This window comes from Peromyscus eremicus, chromosome 4 (assembly GCF_949786415.1).
Source record: "Peromyscus eremicus chromosome 4, PerEre_H2_v1, whole genome shotgun sequence".
Lineage (NCBI taxonomy): Eukaryota > Metazoa > Chordata > Mammalia > Rodentia > Cricetidae > Peromyscus > Peromyscus eremicus.
The window spans coordinates 95,920,221-95,942,101 of record NC_081419.1 but is presented as its reverse complement, the minus strand read 5'-3'; the positions used below and the strand labels follow the sequence as shown (position 1 = coordinate 95,942,101).

The 21,881-nt window shown below is 45.6% G+C and overlaps 1 protein-coding gene across 1 annotated transcript in view; it reads left to right on the top strand.

Moving 5' to 3' along the window:
• Positions 1-21,881, top strand: part of Spg11 (SPG11 vesicle trafficking associated, spatacsin) — a 68,062-nt gene that overhangs the window by 29,054 nt on the left and 17,127 nt on the right. Inside the window, exons 15-26 of the mRNA XM_059258933.1 lie at positions 1,212-1,415; positions 4,328-4,434; positions 6,184-6,329; positions 7,514-7,675; positions 9,231-9,297; positions 10,788-10,953; positions 15,763-15,968; positions 16,381-16,489; positions 17,881-18,040; positions 18,455-18,724; positions 20,002-20,202; positions 20,924-21,031. Coding sequence (XP_059114916.1) covers positions 1,212-1,415; positions 4,328-4,434; positions 6,184-6,329; positions 7,514-7,675; positions 9,231-9,297; positions 10,788-10,953; positions 15,763-15,968; positions 16,381-16,489; positions 17,881-18,040; positions 18,455-18,724; positions 20,002-20,202; positions 20,924-21,031 — 1,906 coding nt within the window. The remainder of the gene's footprint in view (positions 1-1,211; positions 1,416-4,327; positions 4,435-6,183; positions 6,330-7,513; positions 7,676-9,230; positions 9,298-10,787; positions 10,954-15,762; positions 15,969-16,380; positions 16,490-17,880; positions 18,041-18,454; positions 18,725-20,001; positions 20,203-20,923; positions 21,032-21,881) is intronic.

Here is a 21,881-nt window from a genome sequence, read left to right as displayed (position 1 = left end):
CCCAGTGAGGGTCCAGTGTGGATAGTATAGCAGAGACCAGGGGCCTCGAACCCGACCAGTGATTCCTTGTGAAGAACGTCTGCATGTAAAGATGTATGGATAAAGGGGTTTACTGTGTGACTCCCTGTGTCACACTGCAGCTTCCATGATGAGATTTTCCCCTTCTTTTTTTTTTTTTTCTCCTTTTTCTCTTAAATTTTATTTTGTTTTATTTTGGGGTGGGGAGGGAGATGGGTGGGATCGGGAGGCATGTTAAAGACACAAAGAATAAATAAAAAGAAAGTTAAAAAAGAATTAGGACAGAGAATAAAATACTTCATGCTTCATTTTTAGTGTAAAGCTCAAAGTAGACAAAATCAAACCATGGATTATTGAGGTTGGTTATAGTTATAAAACTATGAATTAAAACTTAAGAATTAGTTACCGCAAAAGTCGGGCAGATAAGGGGTTGCTGTAGGGCATGCAGTGGAAGGAATACACCAGTAGCTTCCAAAACACAAAAACACAAATGTCTGGGGGCTGGAGAGATGGCTCAGAGGTTAAGAGCACTGGCTGTTCTTCCAGAGGTCCTGAGTTCAATTCCCAGCACCCACATGGTGGCTCACAACCATCTGTAATGAGATCTGGTGCCCTCTTCTGCCCTGCAGGCTGAACGCTCACTGTATACATGATAAATAAATAAAATCTTAAAAAAAAAAAAAAACCCACAAATGTCTGTAATCAGAGTACCAGTTATGTGGTATTTCTGTTTTCAAAATATCTGTAATTTTTTTAAATTTATTTCATGTATATGAGTGTTCTGTCTGCATGTGTCTCTGTGCACCACATGTGTTCCTGGTGCTCATGGAGGCCAGAAGAGGTCGTCAGATCCTCTGGAACTGGAGTCACAGATGTTTGTGAGCCACCATGTGGGTGCTGGGAATTGAACCCAGGTCCTCCAGAAGAGCGGTCTGTGTTTTAACCACCAAGCCATCCCTGTGGCCCTTATATGGCGTTTCTTTTAACTCTATATTTTTCATGATCTTTTTGTATGGCAGTTTTGATGTGTGTAGTAGTAAATTTATAAAAGTAATATTTAAGTGCAGATCTCTATCATTGTTTAGTAGTTGGTGTGTTTAAACTGATGTGGCTCCTTAGCAATTTTTGTGGACGTGTGTCTGATTTGAACCTTGCACTTCTTTAACTTCTCACCCTTCAATCCTGCCCCACAGGAGTGGGATTTTTCTTGCATCTGAACTAGAAGATTTTGAACTCTTCCTCCTGAGACTGAGCCGGATTGGGGGCATAATGCAAGACAATTTACCTGTGCAAAGCTACAAATCCTCGGGAGGGTGGGATTTTCACTCCCACTTCATCCACTACTGTCTAGAGCATGGCCTACAACATCTTCTGTACATCTATCTGGACTATTACAAGTGAGTGCTGAGAGCTGACTTACACACGCATCCTCCTTCCAAGCTGCTTTGGAACTGTTTGGGGGGTGAGTGGGGGCTTGAGACAGGGTCTCAAGATAAGCTTGAACTCTTGACCCTCCTGTCCTGCTGCCTAAGTGGTGGGATTACAAGTGTGTGCCATGTGCCTGCCTACATGACTGCTGTGATATTTGTGTTTTTAAGACAAGGTCTCACCATGTAGCCCTGACTCACTGTGTAGACCAAGTTAGCCACAACTTCACAGAGGCCTGCTTTTGCCTCCTAAATTGTGGAATTAAAGATATCAGCTGCCACATTTGGCCCCTGAACTGCTTTGAGAAAACATTAAGCATCGTGAAACTGATCCTTTTGAAACAGTTTCTTCCATGCCGACACCTGGCACATCTGTTATCTCAGGATTATGTTCAACTAAAGACGCATGTGTGTGTTTTATTGACAGTGATTTCATGTAGCATCTTATTTAGCCTTTCAGATGACTTGAGATTAGAATAAAATGATGTGTCTGTCAGTGGCAAAGCCCTTGTGTATCATGTGCAAGCTCATGGATTCATTCACCAGCATTGCATGAAAAAAATAATAGAATGAAAAGCACGTTTGTTTTAAAACACTTTAAAAGAAGAATAGACCTTGATAGAAAGATAGTGTTCACTAGCAATTCTTGATTCTTGATTTCAGAGAATTCCTAAAAAAAATAACAAACTTTAATTTCATAGCCACTGTAAAATGGATTAATTAAAAAACAGGTTTATATAGATAAATTTACATAGATCAGCATATGTCCACCTAAGACCAACCTGTAGAATGTAGCATGAATTTTAGAGAGTCTTATTAATAAAATCAAACCCGAGGCCAGTATTGGGGTCAATGCTGGTAGATCAGAGAGACAGAACAAGCCACAGCTACCTCACCTGGCCAACTTCTCGGTTGGTCTTGTTTCCTCAGACTGGAAACCTCTGTGTCCTCATATCCGAATGGCTCTCAGCTGAACTGCTGCTAGAAAGCCTGAAAGCTTAACCAGCCAAATGCTTAACCAGCCAAATGCTGCTAGTTTCTGGTCCTCACGCCTTATAAACCTTTCTGCTTTCTACCACCACTCCCTGGGATTAAAGGCTGCTTTCTGGGATTAAAGGCGTGAGTCACCATGCCTGGCTGTTTCCAATGCGGCCTTGAACTCACAGAGATCCAGAGGGATTTCTGTCTCTGGAATGCTAGGATTAAAGGCGTGTGCTAACATTTTCTAGCCTAAGTATCTTGTGGCTTTTCTGTTCTCTGACCCCAGATAAGTTTATTAAGGTACACAATATTTTGGGGAACACAATACCACCACATCTAGAATCCTGTCTATGGCCGTTGCTAGTTGTTACTGGGTCAGTATTAGCAGCATTAGGTGTAGTCTTTAAAATATTAAATGTGGCCAGGCGGTGGTGGCGCATGGCTTTAATCCCAGCACTCAGGAGGCAGAGGCAGGTGGATCTCTGTGAGTTCGAGGCCAGCCTGGTCTACAAAGTGAGTTCCAGGACAGGCACCAAAACTACATAGAGAAACCCTGACTCAAAAAACCAAAAATAAATAAATAAATAAATAAGTAGAATATTAAATGTGTGTATGTGTGGATGGGTGGGTGCACGTGCTTGTGTGGGCACATGTGGCGGCCAGATGTTGATATTGAATGATGTCCTCAGTCACTGTCCACCTACTTTTTTCAGGTATGATCATTCATTGGACCTCAAACTAGCTGGTAGGCTAGACAGCTGACCATTGGGTTCTGGGCAATTCCCCTGTCTCTACTCTACCTCTCTAGAGCTGAGGCTTCAGACTGCTGAATCACTTAGATTTCATGTGTGGGCACTGGGGATCTGAATTCAGCTTCTCACTGTTGCACAGCAGACACTGTCTCTCAGTCAAACACAGACATTACCAATGTGGCTAGTCTTGCTGGCCAGCTGGCTCTGGGGACCTCCTGTCTCCTCCTCTGAGGCTGCAGTTCTGTGTGTTTCTGGAAATCTGAACTCTGGTCCTCATCATGCTTGCGTGGCAAGTGCTTCGACCACTGAGCATCTCCTCAGCTGTGGGAGCCCATTTAGGCTTTACCCAGCAGGTCTGCATAGAGGATGATTGGACCACGGGCCCCAGGTGTCTGAGATGGTCTGCACTTGGCTGTGCTGGGGGGAGGTCTTTTGCTCCACCCCTTGGCATTCCTTAAAAAACTTAGGGCAAAGACAGTCAGGGCCAGTGGATAAGGATCCAGGCCCACCCAAGTCTATCCTGTGTTTCTGTTTCTCTCCCTTCCTTATTTCTAAGTCTCTTATCCCTCATTCCTCAAGAGTCCCTGGGGTAAATAAATGTGGGGGCTGGTCCCCTACACCCAGCCCCATCCTTTACATGCTTTTATGTGTTATTATACCTCTCTCTCTCTCTCTCTCTCTCTCTCTCTCTCTCTCTCTCTCTCTCTCTCTCTCTCTCTCGTTTGTGTGTGTGTGTGCATGCGCACATGTGTATACTCAGTGTAGGGAAGGAGAGGTGTTTGTCTGTCTTACTTTGTAGCTCAGGATGAACTGGAACTTAGAGCAATTCTCCTGCCTTAGCCTCCTGAGCACTGAGATTACAGATGCTAGAGTTTATGTTCTCTTTTGGCATTGCTGGGATCCACCCCAAGGCATTGTGCTTGCCAGGCAAATGTTCTTCTGCTGAGCTACAGACCCAGCTGATTTTCAGAGTTTTTGAGACAAGGTTTTGCTGTGTAGCCCAGGCTGGCCTGGAATGCATAATGCTACCTTAGACTTCTACACCAAAATTGCTTTTCTAATGCTAGCTATTACCTGAGCAAACGTGTTCAAAACAGTCATGTCTCGTGATAATCCCAAAGGTGTTTGTTTGTTTGTCTTTATATATAGACTTAGTCCTGGAAATTGTCCTTTTTTGGAAAAGAAAGAACTATATGAAGCCCACCCTTGGCTTGAATTTTTGGTTCAGTGTCGGCAAGTTTCCAGTAACTTAACAGGTATTATGTTCAGTACTAAATACACGAACTTTCCCTAGGTCAACTGTGAGTCTATTGATGGGTATTTAACTTGGGAACTCTTTAAGTTATTCCTTTAGTTGTAGTCAAATATCTGACTTTAATTTTGCTCACACTTTACTAATGAAATAGAAAACTAAAAAAAATGTTAGCCTCTTACCTGCCAAGAAAAGTCAGAATTGGAGCGGAGAGCTTATGTGGTTAGATTTCCTTCACTTCTGCCTTGTGCTCTGCCACCCCGTCACCCCACCCACCATCACGGGCTCCGCTCCTGCTCTGGTAGATTGACACCCTTTCTCACAAAGAGTTGGTCTGCCTTCTAAATGCCTGCTAGGAATCTTCCCCTCCTCTTTCCTCTGTCCCTCTCCCTCCCTCCTTCCTTCCTCTTTTCTCCTCCCTCCCTCCTTCGCTTCCTTTTTTCCTGCCCTTCCTCTCTGCCTGCCTGCCTTCCTGCCTTCCTTCCTTCCTTCCTTCCTTCCTTCCTTCCTTTTTTCCCTCCCTCTCTCCTTCCCTCCCTCCTTATATTCTTTTACAGTGCTAGGGCCTCTCACATGCTAAGTACATATGCCCCAGGCACGTATGTGGAGGTCAGAAGACAACTTTGTGGTGTCCATTCTCTCCTTCCTCCTTTAGGTGGGTTCTAGGAACTTACAAATCTTTTGGTCTGAAGCTCCAAATTGAAGAAAAGAAACTCACGTGTGTGGGGGATGTTGTATCCTTGGAAGGGAGCTTCTGAAACCTGGTTTGACTATGACCAGACAAAAAGCCCCTTTACCCCAAGCATTCTAGCTAGTAGTGTTCTTCCCAAATTCTGGGGAAAGGTACAGGACCAGCACTATACGTCCAGCAGTGTCCACAGCCAGTCTTTTGTGTAGTGCCCAGGGTTGTAGGGGTTACGGGTGGTGGTGCACACCTTTTAATCCTTGCACATGGGAGACAGAGGCCAGCAGATCTCTGTGAGCTCAAAGCCAGCTTGGTCTACATAGTGAGTTCCAGGCCAGCTAGGGCTGTATAGTGAGACCCTATCTCAACCGAGCAAACAAGGGAAGCCACCTACAGCTCTCCACAAGTTGACACCTACGTAGACTCAGTCTGGACTTATGGGAAGGTGGCTGCCCACAAGTGGCCATTGCTAAAGTTGTCATGTTTCCTTCCAGTTTCTCTCTGCTTTCCTTGCATGACTATTCTTACGTCATTCAGCAGGGATCCTTGGCTCCTGGGTTGTGCAGAGTATAGGAACCATCTGTGTTTTGTACAACCTACTCATGATGACCCACAAACAGTAACATTGGATTTTATTTTATTATATCACTGCTGATACAGTTGACTTGAGGCATCTAATTAAGCCCCTTTGCTGCTAGGGAGCTGGCGGGGGGTGGGGGGGTGGGGGGGGTGTCTTAGCATGTCTTCTTTCATTGTCAACTGGTTATTTCTTTTGTCCATAGGGTATTATTCCTTTAGAGCGTCCCTTGTTGAATTTTTCTCTTGACTCTTTATGACCTTTATGTTTTCTTTCTTTGAAATCTTTGTTTTTATGAGATGGACCTTTTGAGTTTGTGCACACACACACACACACACACACACACACACACACACACACACACCCCGCCGCCACCATGTCTTTACATTGCTTTTAAACTTAGGAAGTCGTTGTTACTGTGGACAGAGTTAAAAGTATCTTTCTCAGAATTGTATCTCTCTTAATTTAGTAATTATCCCTTTTTTTTTCAGATCCTAAACTGATCTTCCAGGCTAGCCTTGCAAATGCTCAGATTTTGATTCCTACCAATCAGGCCAGTGTGAGCAGTATGCTGTTGGAAGGACACACCCTCCTGGCCCTCGCTACGACCATGTATGCTCCTGGGGGTGTCAGCCAGGTATGGGCGATGCTCGGACTTACTGTGGTGAAATAGGGTTGATTTTAAACAGATGACCCGGATTGTCTAAACCTTAGCTGGTGCTAAATCATGACCTAGAGCATGACCGCTTCCAAGAATCCTGTTAATGGCCAAGCATGAAACAGGTGAATTCACAGTTCTGTGTCCTGAGCTGAAATTGAAGTCATGCATGGACAGAGATTCTCTGTCCCTCTGGTATGTTTTCTATAACTCCAGGGCAGAAGCAGGATTGGGTTACTTCTGGCTTGTGATATGTCTTTGCTGTTTACCCTTTTAGAAAGTTTATTTGAAAGCATAATTTTTAGCTTTCTCTATAAATTCCTTTGAGGGACCACGTGTGGATGTGCTCCTCTGCTTTTTGAACCAACAGTGTGGCTGGTTAGAGGGAGAGAATGCTGTTGCTGTTGGATGTCTCATCCTCTGTGGTTTCTTCCTGGTGGGAATTACCCTCCGATTGCTGCATAGTACTCACATGGCTAAACTACTCACACCTGCTTTTAACCACCAGTCAGAAACTACAGGTCAAGAAAGGACTAAGGAATCATCTGTTTTGATAGCATTTATTTGTTTGTTTGTTTCTTAATTTGTTGTTTTGGGACAGGGTCTTACTATGTAGTTCTGGCTGTCCTGGAACTCACCATGTAGAGCAGGCCTCTGCCTCCCAAGTGCTGGGGTTAAAGGCCTGCACCAACATTGCCCCGGCCATGTGATTGGGTTTTCTGAGGCAGGTTCACCTCTAGTCCAGGTTGGCCTGTAATTCCCTCTGTAACCCAGGCTAGTCCTGAATTCTTAATGATTCTCCTGCCTCAGCCTCCCAAATGCTGGACTATATGCACACAGCACCATGTCCAGCAGTAACAGTTGTTAGATCTTTTAAGATATTAATGTATTTGGAATATAAATATTATAAACACTGCAGTAGAGATGGCTTTTTTTTTTCTTCAAACAACCTATGGTTTGAGAACAACAAATCTAGCTCTCTTCCTGATCTTGCAGAAATGGAGGCTTGTTGTTAAACATCTAGTCCAATGTCATGCAGTCATCCGGTCCTAGCCTTGAATGACTGTTTCATTAGGAGCCATCTTCTACAGGGACTAGTTTTTAAACCTTCAAATATGTACTATCTAAACATCACCCCATCTGTAATGTGTCTTCTTGCATAGGTCATTCAGAATGAAGACAGTGAGAACTGTCTGAAGAAAGTGGACCCCCAGCTCCTGAAGATGGCTTTAACACCTTACCCCAAGCTCAAAGCTGCCCTCTTCCCACAGTGCACTGCTCCTAGTATTCTGCCCTCGGATATTACACTCTACCACCTCATTCAGGTACTGTATTTATATGTATCAGCCAGCTCTCTTTAAACACTCAGGATAAGGAATGTGGCAAAGGATGGAGCTATGAGCCTGCGCCCAGAATTCCATGCAACCCTGTCATTTGGCTTCTATTTCAAAGGGATGTGCAGAAGACCCACTGAGGCCAATTCAGGGTCTGATTAGAAGCATCTTTTACCCATATCTCAGTTCAACAGGTTTCTTCATTACATATATACTCAAAGTGTCTTCAATCCAGCATAAGTTCTGTTGTTCTTTAGAGATGAAATCTGTCCTACTCTAATGTGAAGAACTCTTGGGGTGGACAGTGCTGCTTGAAAGTGTGGTTCACAGATGTGCCAGGACTGTTTGTTTCTGGAATGCCATAAGATTAGCAGCCTGGGCTAGAGCGCAAGTCCATCATGCCACTTAGTATACCCTCGAGGTTTTCTGTAAAGAATTTTTCAAGGCATGGGGCTGGGGAGATGGCTCAGTGGTTAAAAGCACTGGATGCTCTTCCAGAGGACCTGGGTTTGATTCCCAGCACCCAGATGGCCACTCACAACCATCTGTAACTCTAATTCTGGGAATCCAGTGCCCCCTTGTGGCTCCACAGGTTCTAGGCACACAAGTGCTGCATATACATACATGCAGGCAAAACTTTCATCCACGGAGATTCTTAAAGGAAGACTCTCCTGGTAAAGACAGCCTCATGCTGGCATGCAGAGCAGGACTGTGTGTAGCACTAGTATAAACCAGATGCTTCAGTGACACAGGGCTTTGTCCAGAGTTGGCTCAATGTAGTGATCCTCCTGTCTCAGTGTCTCAAGTGCTGGGATCAAAGGCATACAGAGTTCCTTGCCTCTAAAGCATTTGAATCAACTTCAAACAAACCATTTCAAGTTCTCCTTTCTTCTTGTTATTCTTCTTTTTATTTATTTTTTTATTTATTTATTTATTTATTTTTTTTGAGATAAGGTCTCATGTAGCCCTGAAACTCACTGTTTTGTCTAGGATGGCCTTCAACTCCTGATCCTTTCTCTTCTAAGTGCTGGGATTACAGATGTGCACACACCTGGCTAGTTATTTATTTATTTTAAAGCAATGTCTTACTGTGTTGCCCAAGCTGATCTCCTGTGCTCAAGGGATCCTCTCACCTAGGCCTCCTAATGCTGGGACTGTGGGCACATACACTGTGCCTGGTACCCAGGTAGTTCCTTGCATGTGTGCACTTTTATATTCATGTGGATCTCCAAGTGTGTGCAGGTGCACACGTAGCCTGTGTATGTATCGATCAAAAGACCGACCTTGAGTGATGGTCCTTAGGAGCTATCTCATGTTCTCTTCTGTCTGGGGTGGGTGAGTGGTATGGTGTGAGGAGGGATCGTGTTCAAAGAATTTATGTTTAGAGAAAAGGCATTTAACTGTGTTTGGTTCCAGGGATCAAAGTTAGGGCCTCAAGTGGGCTGGCAAACCTTCTACCAGAGTCCTAAGAAGTAATTCCCTCTGGAGGTTTTCTGTCATTTTACTTGTTTTAGGGTCAGTCTGACTGACTTTTCCTCTTTTTCAGTCTTTGCTGCCCTTTGATCCTAGCAGATTGTTCGGCTGGCAGTCTGCCAACACACTGGCAATAGGAGGTAAGTCGTGAGATCTCTTGCTTTGCAAGCATTTAGGTCATACTGAGAGTAGATGTTTTTATACATAAGTTAATCCCTTTTTTCCAGTGCTTTTTACTATAAAAGTAAAAGTAACAGAAGACACATTCCTGGAAACTAATTGAGAACATGTAAGTTGCAAGTCTGTGTTGAGTTTCTAGGACTGCGTGTTACAGAGCAGATATGTGCCTCTCTGTAGCTCTTCCTTTTCAGAATGCCCTGTTTTGAGTGTTGGTGTTGACAGTCAATAAATTATGGTTCCACCTAGTAATGACTATTTGACCTTGAGCATATGTTTTAATCTTTCTTCAGTGTCCTTTAAGGCTAATAATGATGTCCCTCTCATGTTTTGCTGTAAGGAGGAAGACAGGTGTTTTGGGTGGGTTGGTTGATTCGCTTTTGAGACAGGGTCTCATATAGCCCAGGTTGGTCTTGAACTTGCTGTGTAGTCCAGATTGACCTTAGATATCTGATTCTCCTGCCTCTACCTCTAATGCTGGGTTTCTTGAGTTTCCCCACCACATCCGACTTCTGTGGTTGTGGGATCAAATCCAGGGTTTTATGGAGGTGAGACGAGCACTGTACCAACTAAGCCACTGCCTCAACCCTGAGAACGAGGTGTTTACAGCCCTCCTCTATTACAGGCCAGGTCCACACACGGCTGTCCTCTGTAGGACAGAAGAACTTTTCTGAGATTTGTGCCACTCCAAGCACTCAGTTTCTGTTCCTCTTGAGATTAGGGTTAGTGTTTAATATCTGTGATGCCTCTGTCTCCATATGTGTGATGTTAAGTTCATACTACCTATGCTCATGGAAGTACCTCAAAAATACAGTAGATGTGTGTCAAACATAATGACTACCTAAAAAGGAATTTTCCAATCAAGCACTCTAGCCCTGAGCTGTAATCTCCAGAAATAAAAAGTGAACTTTCAAGCCAGGCGGTGGCAATGCACGCCTTTAATCCTAGCACGGGATACAGAGGCAAGTGGGTCTCTGTGAGTTGGAGGCCAGCCTGATCTACAGAGTGAGTTCCAGGACAGCCAGGGCTACACAGAGAAACTCTGTCTTGAAAAACCAAAAAGAAAAAAACAACGCAGGAATTTTCTAATGTATCTGCTTTATAATTTGAAACTGTTTTATAGACCTTGTGCAATGTGCAGAATGCTTACAGCAGCCAGCTGCGAGTTTCCCAGGGAGGTGCTAACAGCCCATACATGCATAGTTGTGGTGATATTTTATTCGTGCTCTAACAAATAAAGCTTGCCTGGGGATCAGAGGACAAAGCCAGCCATTATGTTAAACACAAAGGTCAGGCAGAGGTAGCACATGCCTTTAATCCCAGCATTGGGGAGGCAGAGATTCATCCGGATCTCTGTGAGTTCAAGGCCACACTGGGAACAGAGCCAGGCATGGTGGCACACGCCTTTTTGGTCCTGGTGAGTGAAGGGTGGCATGCTTTGCTTTCTCCCCAGATACAGCCAGTCATCTCCCACATTTTTCCAGTCCTCACCTGGTGAGTAAATACGCTATAGTGGAACGTCTGAATTATGCATATTACTTACATCATGGACGCCCATCATTTGCCTTTGGTACTTTTCTGGTCCAGGAGTTGATCAAGAGTAAGACTCCCAAACAACTGTAAGTGTTGAGAGCTTAATTTATGCTCTTGAAAAAGCAGTGTATTTTACTGATGCATTTTAAAAAGTAGTGAAACTGATCATTAACAATGTTGTAATTGTTTGCCTTTGTTTTGATTTAAATGTTTGTATTCTTTGAGAATTTCATACGATGCATTTTGATCATATTCATCCCCCTCCCCCAGTTCCTCCCAGGTGTCCCCACCTCCCTACTTACCCAGCTTCATGTTCTGTGTGTCCCTCTGTCTGTCTGTCATCCTCACTCCACTTGTGGGGACTGAGGACAGCTGAGCTGAGGCCTGCCTTGGGGTCTGGCCAGTACATCAGATGTCACTCCACTGAAGAAAACTGACTCCCTTTCCCAGCAGCCACCAAATGTCAGCAGCTCCTCAGCTGGGAGTGGGACTTTGTGCCCACCTCCCCTGCTCCACGCTGGGATTGTGTCTGGCTCAGTTGAGCTTATGTGGTCTTGTGCACGCTGTTCCAGTGAGTTCACACGCACTCCCGCCCCACTGTGTCTGGAAGACACTGTTTCTTGCAGTCATCTACCACCTCTGGCTCTTAGAGTCCTTTGGTCCCTTCCACATAGATCCCTGAACCTGGAGGAGAATGATGTAATATAGCTGTCCCAGTTAGGGGCTGAGCCCTCGAAGATTCTCATCCTCTGCATGTTGATCAGTTGGGAGTGTCTGTGATAATTGCCAATTCCTCTATAGGGAAGTGTCTCTGATGAGGGTTGAGCAATATTCAGGTTGAGGGTTGATCTGAAATTCAGGTTTAGACTCTGTTCAGACTCCAAGCAGTCCCAGGTCACTGAGGTGGGTGAGGACAACAGTCATTGTATTCAGTGGTGATCTTGTTGTTTCTATGTGCTTTGTTTGTTTGTTTGTTTGTTTGTTTTTGCATTTCAAGTTTTTTTTGCTTTATCATGTATAATATTTGCTAATGGAAAAAGTAAAACAACTCTCAAAAGAGACATATTTTAAAGTCACATGACAGCTACCAAGCAGCTGCCCCAGCAGGATTCCATACAAAGTTGCATTTCATATTCCCGAGCTGTCTTTTATATTCCATTTCAGAATTGGGAGAACTGTTTGATGTAATTGACAGTGAAGTATGTTTTTTGTTTTGTAATTAACACAGCGGTGTATTTTAAGCTTTGTTTTAGTAGTAGGTTTTCATGGTAAAGTACTTCAGACAGTGGGAGTGAAAGACAGGGGTCTGGTCTCCAGTTCTTGTTTATATATATATATTGCTAGAAAACTTTCTACGTATAAAATGTACATCTGAGTCCTCTAAAGTGTGCTTTCGAGCTTGAGAGGTGCCTCAGTGATTAGGAGCACTGATTACTCTTCCAGAGGACCTGGGTTCAATTCCAAGCACCCACATGGCAGCTCACAACTAACTGTGACTCCAGTTCCAGGGGATCTGATGCCCTTTTCTGGGCCTCCATGGGCAGTAAACACACATGATGCACAGACATACATTAAGACAAACACTCATACATGTGAAATAGAAATAAATCTCAAAAAATAAGGTAGTATTGGTTTTCTAGGTAGTTCCTGTTCACACCCATACCACACTCAGATCCCAAGTCCAGGGCTTTTGAAAGTTCTTCATGTCTCCTGGGTGAAGGTAGAAGCTGAAGTACTTCGGAGTATGAATAGGTGCTTTAAGAGACTGTAAATCTAGGGTCAGCAATACAGCTCAGCAGGTAAAGGAGCTTGCCACCAAGGCTAACAACCTGAGTCTGATCCTTAGGACCTACATGGTGTAAAGAGAGAGCTGATTAGTACAAACGGTCCTCTAACCTCCACACTCACACCGTGGTACATATATGCTCCTCCACCCCCCACCTGAGTGACCAAATAAGCTGACTTGGGGCTCCTGGTACCACAGCCATTGCCATACCTGCCAGCTCTTCATTTGCCCGTTCACAGTGCCAGGCTCTGATAACATAAGCACAGCTGTGTCCCAGACAAGTTATGGCCCCCGGGACCGATGTGGGCAGGCCTGGGATGAGGGGGATGTGGAGAGCAAGCGGTGTGCTGGCTGTCACAACTTGAAACAAGACTGATTTGTCCCTGCAGACATACTTCAGCCACAACAGCTATCCACCAGGTAGATTAGCCAGCTGACTCGGGTCTGTATTCTAGTCGCACCTCAGCCATTCTGTGGAAACAGCTGTGGAAACCGTCTACCTTTATAGATGAGGCAGGGATTGGTTTTGGCCACATGTCACACAAATCAGTAATGCTGCCACATTTATTAAGTCGCAGTGGCAGCATTATGAGCGGTGCTGGCTCAGCAGGACCAGGGTATTTTGTTTTTCCTGAGAGCAGTGTTCTCAACCTGTGTGTTGTGACCCTTTTAGCAAACCTCTGTCTCCAAAAATATTTACATTACAATTCACAACAGTAACAAAATTACAGTTATGAAGTAGTGACTAAAATAAGTTTAAGATGGGGGTCCCCACAACGTGAGGAGCTGTACTGAAGGGTCACAGCATTGGGAAGGTTGAGAACCACTGCTCTAGAGCAACATGTTGCTGACTGGCTAAATCCACTTGGACCAGGTGCAACTGGATGACTTGGAACATTTTGTTATTTAAACTCAGTGGGTATGGCAGGGCTGTGTTTCATGTGACCCTGTGCCAGGTGGGCTGGGATACTGATGTCTTCCCATGATCCTTTTTTGCAGTGACGTCTTTGCAAGGATAGGCCTACTTTTCCTGCTTCTGAGATCTTTTTCTTCTGCATTAGTCATGGACGCACAGCAACTGTTAACAGCATGTGCTGTTATGTGTATGGAGGAGTCTTTGTCCTAATTTTTTGTCTTTAGAACTTGATTTATCTGGGATGTGGATCTCGGTGGCCACATTGGCAAGTTGCCCCAGCAAGCTGCTGCAGTACAACTCATGCTGGTCCCAGCAGACTGAGGACATTTTTGTCAAACAGTTGGCACTGTGACAAGCTTTGAGTGTTTGTGCTGATACAAACAAGAAGAACTACTGTTCTGATTGTGCCCTGCAGCAGTTTCTTTATGTTACATAGTGATGCTGTTGATAGATTCTTGTCAGTTAGGAACCAACCACAAAGCTAATTCTCTTTCTTACCAATAACCCAATTATAGTAGAGAAGAAATAAGGCCTACTGCAGAATGACTTTCCAAGGAATTAGGAGAGAAAACTATTTTCAGGAGGTACACAGAAGCAGGAACTGGAGAAAAATTGCCGTGCTGCGAGCTATCTTAGAAAGCTTTTCCTGAAGCTCAGAAATAGGAGCAGCACAGTCTTCCCTTCTGTGGAGGTGAAATGGGAACAGCGGATGAGTTATCAGGGTTCCCTAAGTCTGGACTGGACTGGTCCCACGGACACTTGTTGGCTCTCCAGATCTCCCTGGAAAAAGGCAATCACTAACGTTTCCAAAGAAAAGTAAAAAAAAAATTCCACAACTTTGGTATTGCCATTGCCAATGTGTATGAGTGCATTTCATGCTTATTAAAATTTTCCCAATTATGCTGGGCGGTAGTGGCACACACCTTTAGTCCCAACACTCAGAGGCAGAGGCAAGCGGATCTCTGAGTTTGAGGCCAGCCTGGTCCACAGAGTGAGTTCCGGGATAGACAGAGCTACACAGAGAAACTCTGTCTTGAAAAACCAAAAAAACCAAACAAACAAAAATCTAAGGAAATAGGATTATAGTGCCCCAAATAAAAAGGTTCCCTAGACCAAAAAAAAAAACAAAACAAAACAAAAAAAAAGCCGGGCGGTGGTGGCGCACGCCTTTAATCCCAGCACTCGGGAGGCAGAGCCAGGCGGATCTCTGTGAGTTCGAGGCCAGCCTGGGCTACCAAGTGAGTTCCAGGAAAGGCGCAAAGCTACACAGAGAAACCCTGTCTCGAAAAACCAAAAAAAAACAAAAAAAAAAAAAAAACAAAAAAACAAAAAAACAAACAAACAAAAAAAAAGGTTCCCTAGAGCCCGAATGAACACAAGAGGAAGGGAGAGAGTAAGAGATCAAATGTAAGGTTCTCTGCCTATCACTAGTGCAATTTCGTTTCCTTGTCCTAGTGAGAAACAGGTGTTTCTTGTTTTGTTTTGTTTTTCTTTTTTGTTTTTGTTTTTTTTGAGACAGGGTTTCTCTGTGTAACCCTCACTGTCCTGGAACTCGCTCTGTAGACCAGACTGACCTTGAACTCACAGAGATCCACCTGCCTCTGCCTCCCGAGTGCTGGGATGAAAGACATGTGCCACCACTGCCTGGTGAGAAGCAGTTTTTAAAAATTGTGTGTATGTATGTGTGTGTCTGTGTGTACACCAAGATAACCACGGAAGTCAGAGGATAATGTTTTGTTTTAAGATTCCATTTTATTTTTAGTTATGTGTCTGGTGGGGAGGGATTGTACGTGTGCATGCCAGAATCCACAAGAGGATGTCTGGTCCTGGAGCTGGCATCACAGGAGACTGTGGGCGCCTGGCATGGATGCTGGAGCCTAACTTGGGTCTTCGACAAGAATGTCAGCTCTCCTAACTATCGAGCCGTCTCTCTAGCCTAGAGGACAATGTCTGAGTTAGTTCTCGGCACATGTGAGTCTGGGGATCAAATCCAAGTTGTCTGGCTGTGTACCAAGTATCTTTACCCATGGAGCCATCTTTCTGGCCCCCCTCATTTGACTTTTATGTGGGTTCTGAGGTGTGAATTCAGGTCCTTACACTTGTACTGCAAGATCTTTACCACAGAGCTAGGTCTCCAGCCAGTGTGAAAAATACTGCTTCCGTCAGATACACTGTTGATTCTTTATTTTTCAGGCTCCAGCAAGTAGGCAAGGAGGCCTATACCTTGGGGCTCACTTCCTCCCACAGCCCTTCAGTCGGGGCCGCCTGTGTTTGCTTCTTAGAATTGCTTGGTCTTAGCAGCCTCAAGCTCAGAGTGGACATGAAGGTGGCCAATGTGATTCTGGGCTACAAGTGCAGAAGTGAAGACGTTCACCCCAGCTTTATCAGGGAGTCTCTCGGTACAGCACTTTTGCCGTTTCACCCAAAGGAACGTGGGGAAGGGTCAAAAGCATTGAGGTGGACACGGCAGTTTGCCCTTTTCTTGTGCAGTTCGTACGATTTATCTCGTTTTCTTAGATGTCCCTCCAGTCGGGTTTGAATGGCCCTGAGCCCCATTACTTGAACGGAAATGCCCAGGTCCTGACTCTTTCTGTTGAACACACACACACGATGGCTTTGATCTCATTGGGCTTTTTCTTTGGTTTGGGGTTCTTTGGAGATGGGTCCCCCTGTGTTCTCTCTTGCTCAGGCTGACTCGGAGCTCCTGAACCTGAACAGCCCCCTCTTTCTGAGCATCCTGAGTAGCTGGGGCTACAGCGCTGTGCCGCTGTGCCTGCCCACTTAGGTCTTTCTTGCCTGTGTTTCTTGTAGCTGAAAAGCTGTCTAAGCTTGCGGATGGTGACAGGGCCGCCACAGAAGAGTTGCTTGTTCTCCTGGAAGAAGGCGTTTGGAACAGCATCGGGCAGCAGGGTTCTAACAGGTTCGTGAGCTGCAGCCCCAAGCTCTTCTCTCATAGACCTGACTGTGCCAGCCTGTGTCTGCCTGATCTTCCCATACCTTGCTCTCTCGTCAAAATGCTGGTCTTCCTCAACCAGCAGAGCAGACAGAAAGTTGCATCTTACCTGTGGGGTTCCCTCTGTACAGGTGAAAAGGAAGTCCGTTCCTCCTTGTAGGATTTTAAGATTGTTTGACTGGCCGGGCGGTGGTGGCGCACGCTTTTAATCCCAGCACTTGGGAGGCAGAGGCAGGCAGATCTCTGTGAGTTCGAGGCCAACCTGGTGTCTACAGAGCGAGATCCAGGACAGGCTCCAAAACTACACAGAGACACCTTGTCTCAAAAAAACAGAAACAAAAAAAAAGAAAAAAATGATTGTTTGACTGTTTTGTCTGCATGTATGTCTGTGTAGCATGTAAGTTCAGTGTCCTTGGAGGCCAGAAAAGGGCATCAGATCCCTTGGAACTAAAGTTACAAAAGGTTGTGAGCCTCCATGTTGATACTAGAGCTGACCACAGGTCCTCTGCAAGAACAGCAAGTGTTTTTAACTTCTGAACCACCTCTCCAGCCCAAGAGATGTGTGTTTTGTTTTGTTTGTTTTTCAAGACAGGGTTTTTCTGTGTAGCCCTGGCTGTCCTGGAACTCACTCTGTAGACCAGGCTGGCCTCGAACCCAAAGACCTGCCTGCCTCTGCCTCCTGGGTGCTGACTGCACCACCACACCTGGCTAGTTTTTTTTTTGTTTGTTTGTTTGTTTGTTTTTAAGAAGTCTAATAAATATTTGATATGTGTAGAGAAGCGTATATTTTTATTATTTTATATATCATATGTATTTTTAAATTATTTTTATTTTTACCACAATGGAGATAAACCCCCAGCCTCGTGCATGTTAAGCATCTGCTCTGCCCTGGGTGATACCCCCTACTCCCATCAAAGGGCTTTGTTTTGCTGTTTTTCTTTTTTAAAGAGAATATGCTCTGGTTAATTTAATTTTTACTAATTTCCAAGTTTCAAACTAGATCTATGTTATAGGGGTGTGTGTGTGTGTGTGTGTGTGTGTGTGTGCGCGCGCGCGTGTGCACACATACCCGTGGCAGCCAAAGGTATTGATTCCTGGACTTAGAGTTATAGGCAGCTGGGAATCAAACCCAGGCTCCTTGCAGAAGCAGTAAAGCTGTCTTAACCACTTAACCATCAGTTTGCTTATTGATTTCATTTCTTTGAGACATGGTCTCACTCTATAGAACAGGCTGGCCTTTAAACTCATAGCTCTCCCCTGCCTCAGCCTCCTGAGTGCAGAAATGCACCACCATGCCTGGCCTTAGAGCTGTATTTTAATTTTTTCCTTCCGCTGTCCATCCCCAATTCTGACCATAGGTTGTCCAGTGAATCCAGCAGCCAGTGGACATTAGTGTTACAGTTCTGCACAGTCCACAATATGAAACCAAGCCTGTCCTACCTTAGAGAATGTGCCAAAGCAAATGATTGGCTGCAGTTCCTGGTTCACAGCCAACTCCATAACTACCACCCAGAAGAGGTAAGCACACTTTCAGAACAGTGTTCTTTGTGTTTGGACTGCTGTGAGACCACGTTTGCCAAGTTGGTGAGATTGGCGTCAGGCAAGAGGGTAGTCATAGGTAGAGTGTGGACGGGTTTCTAGGGTTCCAGGTTGAACACGGAAGTTCATTCAGATTCCCTCAAAAGCAGCCAATTGTGGTGTCTCAGGTCTGTCATCAGTGCTAGGGAGACTGAGGAAGCAGGATCACGAGTTCCAGGCCACCCTGGGCCAGATAGCAGGATGTCACCATGGACAAGTCAGATGACTTAGGAGACATCGCGTGGTCCTCTCTGACACAGTTCAGCATCTAAATGTTCATCCTGAGCCTTCGTGTACCGCATTCCCTCTAGCTGAAAAGGAACATCCAGTGTCTTTTAACCGTCTGCTTTCTAGGTGAACTCTCTTCTCCGGTACTTCAGTCCAGTCCTTCAGGGCCACTTGAAGCTGGCTTTTGAGAAACTGTCCTCAGGGTCCATCTCTCGAGTGGATGGTGATCAAGACTACAGGTGCCTCCAGGAACTCCAGAGAAACCAAGAAGAGATGAGCGATTTCTTTGAAATTCTCCACCAGTGCTCGGAAGAGTCTGCATCTTGGCGCCTGCTCCTAGCTGAATCAGTGAGACAGCGGGCCCCGATCCTCAGCGTCCTGGCCTCCTGTCTCCAGGTGAGGAGCACGAGGAGCCGAAGTTAGGGAGCCAGAGAGCAGTGGGGCAGAGAAGAGCCCGACACAGTGGGGCTGCCTGGAATCCCACTCACGTGGGTGGTTAAGTTAGGAGGGTGGGAAGTTCGAGGCTAACCTGGGCCATAAGGTGAGACCCTGACTCAAAAAAGCAAAACAAGGGCTAGAGAGATGGCTCAGTGGTTAGGAACATGAGTTTGCTCACAGAGGACCTGGTTTGGCTCCCAACACCCACACTGGGTAGCTCATAGCCACTTGTAACTCAAACTCCAGCGGCTCCGACACTTCTGGGCTTCTAGGCACCAGCACTCATGGGCACATACCCCACACAGACACTCAACACTCACATAATTAAAAATACAATAAGTCTTTTTCAAAAGTAAAATGGCAACCACAGAAAGAGAACAAAGGGCCAGTGAGAAGGCTCGGCAGGTAAAGGCACTTGTCACCAAACTTGACAACCTGAGTTTGATTCCTGGAACTCACGAGGTGGAAGGAGAGAACTGACTTCCACAAGTTGTCCTCTGACTCCACACATGCTCCATGGCATCCATGAACATGCATACATACGAACATGCACACATACAAATACAATTTTAAAAACCGTCTGGGGCTGGAGCGCTGACTCTGATTAAGAGTGCTTATGCTCCCTCACACAGTGCTCACAGCTGCCCGTTGTTCCGGCTCTAGGGACCCAGTGCCCTCTTCTGGCCTCTGTGGTGTCAGCACACACGTGCTCACACACAGTTAATCAAGATGGAGAGACAAGGAAGAAAAGGAAGGGAGGGAGAGAGGAAGGCAGCAGCAGCTGGGGAGGGGAGGGTGTCCTGGACTGGGGCCCACAGTGAGGCTCCCGCACTTGTTCCAGAGTCTCTGGAAGTTTCTGGGCTTCCACAGGCTCTTCCCTATCTCCTGACACCGGTGAAGTCCGCAGTCAGCGCTCAGACCCTGGTGGCCCTCACGAGAACGCTCTGCTGGGTGGGCAACCGCCTCTCCCTTGCTGGAGAAGGGAGATTTTCAGTCTTGAATTTCAGCCAGTTAGCGGAGTGTCATCCCCCTCTGTGGCCTTTTGACGGCCACATTCTTCAGGACAGTTTATGAGAGTCCCTTGCTTAGTTTGTGTTGAGTTTGGAAGTTTGCTGAGCGACCTGAACTGAGAAACAGAGTGACCTCTTCTGAGAGGGAATGCCCATCTGTGGCCCTGTGCATCTTTGAATCCAGGCCCAGTTCTTTGGTTTTGAAACATTCTCCTCTAATGGCAGGGTGCCAGTCCTGTCCCCTGTCTCTGTGTTTGGATTGTCACCTCTGTGGAGGACAGGGTTGCAGCTGAAGCAATGGGACACATCCAGGCCTCTGTAGAGGATCATCCATGGAGCCTCGAGGACCTGTCCATTATCTGGAGAACCCTGTTGACAAGGCAGAAGAGCCACACTCTCATCCGGGGCTTCCAGCTTTTCATTAAGGTATTTTATATGTCCACACACACACACATACACACTCACTCACTCACTCACTCACTCACTCACTCACTCACCAGGTCATTCCAGAATGTCAGTGTTCAAGGCATAGCACTCCTTGGCTTTTCCTTAAGTCAACAAGCGATAACACTAGAACTAGTGTGTGTGTGTGTGTGTGTGTGTGTGTGTGTGTGTGTGTGTGTGTGTGTTAGGTATCAAGCCTGATTGCCTTTGAGATACACCACATTTACTTATCAGAGTACTTATATGTGTTGGGTTAGTAAGTTCTCACAACAGTATAAAAGTGTATGTGTGGGTGGTATGAGGTGGCAGTACTCTTATTTTACAGATGAAGAACTAAAGCTTGTGTAGCTCAAACCACACGGACTCAAGTGTGTTAGAAAGTGGGCACACTTACACTTCAAATTCATCCTTTCTAATCCAGAGTTCCTCTTTTCTGGCCTGACAGCCCACCACCAATAGTCTGGTTGGTGTCATAGAGAACAGTAAGAGAGGGTAGGCGGCTGGAGCCGGTTCGCCTCCACGAATGCTTGTCGGGGCATAGCGCCACCTAGTGGACGGTCTGTAGACTAGCCAGAAATGGATTTGTTGATTTTTTTTGTTTTTTTTCCAAAAGGAAGTAACACGTGAGACTTAATTTGATTCTGAAGCAGTTATTAATAGCATTTGATGTTCTGGACTTTCTAATTTCAACTCTTCTTCAAAGGATTCCCCACTTCTATTGATTATGGAGATGTACGAACTGTGTGTGCTCTTCAAGAATTACGAGAAAGCCAAAGTTAAGCTTGTGGAGTTCCAGAAACGCCTTGAGACGGTAGGCTGGAATCGGGGTGCCCTCCTCTCCAATCTGAAGGTGGCTGGCACAGGGAGGCAGCAGGCGAGTGATCGTGCCACATGATTGACAGAGTGGCTTGCGTCACTGTGGAGAGGCCAGTGCTTCTGTGACCCGTGGTCTGGTGGTGTAGCCACACTTAGTGAGGCAGAGGGTAATGGTCCCTGCTGTGGACACCAAAGGGGGGGGGGGTCCATGGCTGCATTTTGTCAATCTGGGATGGCCTGACAGTGTCCAGAGCAAGACACCACTGCGTTTACTGTAGGAGGAAAATGGTTGGTTTGTTGTGTGGGGGCCATTGAGAGGGCTCAGCAGGTTGGCCTCGAAAGCCTGACCACCTCAGTTTCATCCCTAGAACCCAGGGCGGAAAGCAGAAGGAGAGGGGCAGCTTCCTAAACTATCACACGTGACCACCTCACACATCTCTCACATACACAGAGTAAATAAGATTTTACCATTTTAGAAAGAAAATGCCTACTCAGGTGAGGGGTTTTGAGACATTGTGTTGCCCTGTAGCTTAGGCTGGCCTGGAACTTGGAATTCTTCCTCTTCCTCAACAGAGGTAAGAAAGTCTTTCTAAAAAATCTTCATGATATGAATTTTAAATCTTCTAGGCTCAAATATAAGCCAAGACCCCCTTCTAGGAAGCTGCCAAGAAAAATATGGTTAATTTCACGGCAGTACACAGGGAAACCAATTTGACAGTATGAAGAATTTAAGCCAGGGAACTCCATAGTTCCCAATGTCCAAGACACGACTTTCATACACATAGCTCCAATATCAGCACTTTCTAAAAAGTGCCAGAACTGTCCTCTGCTTTCTGCCATTCTGT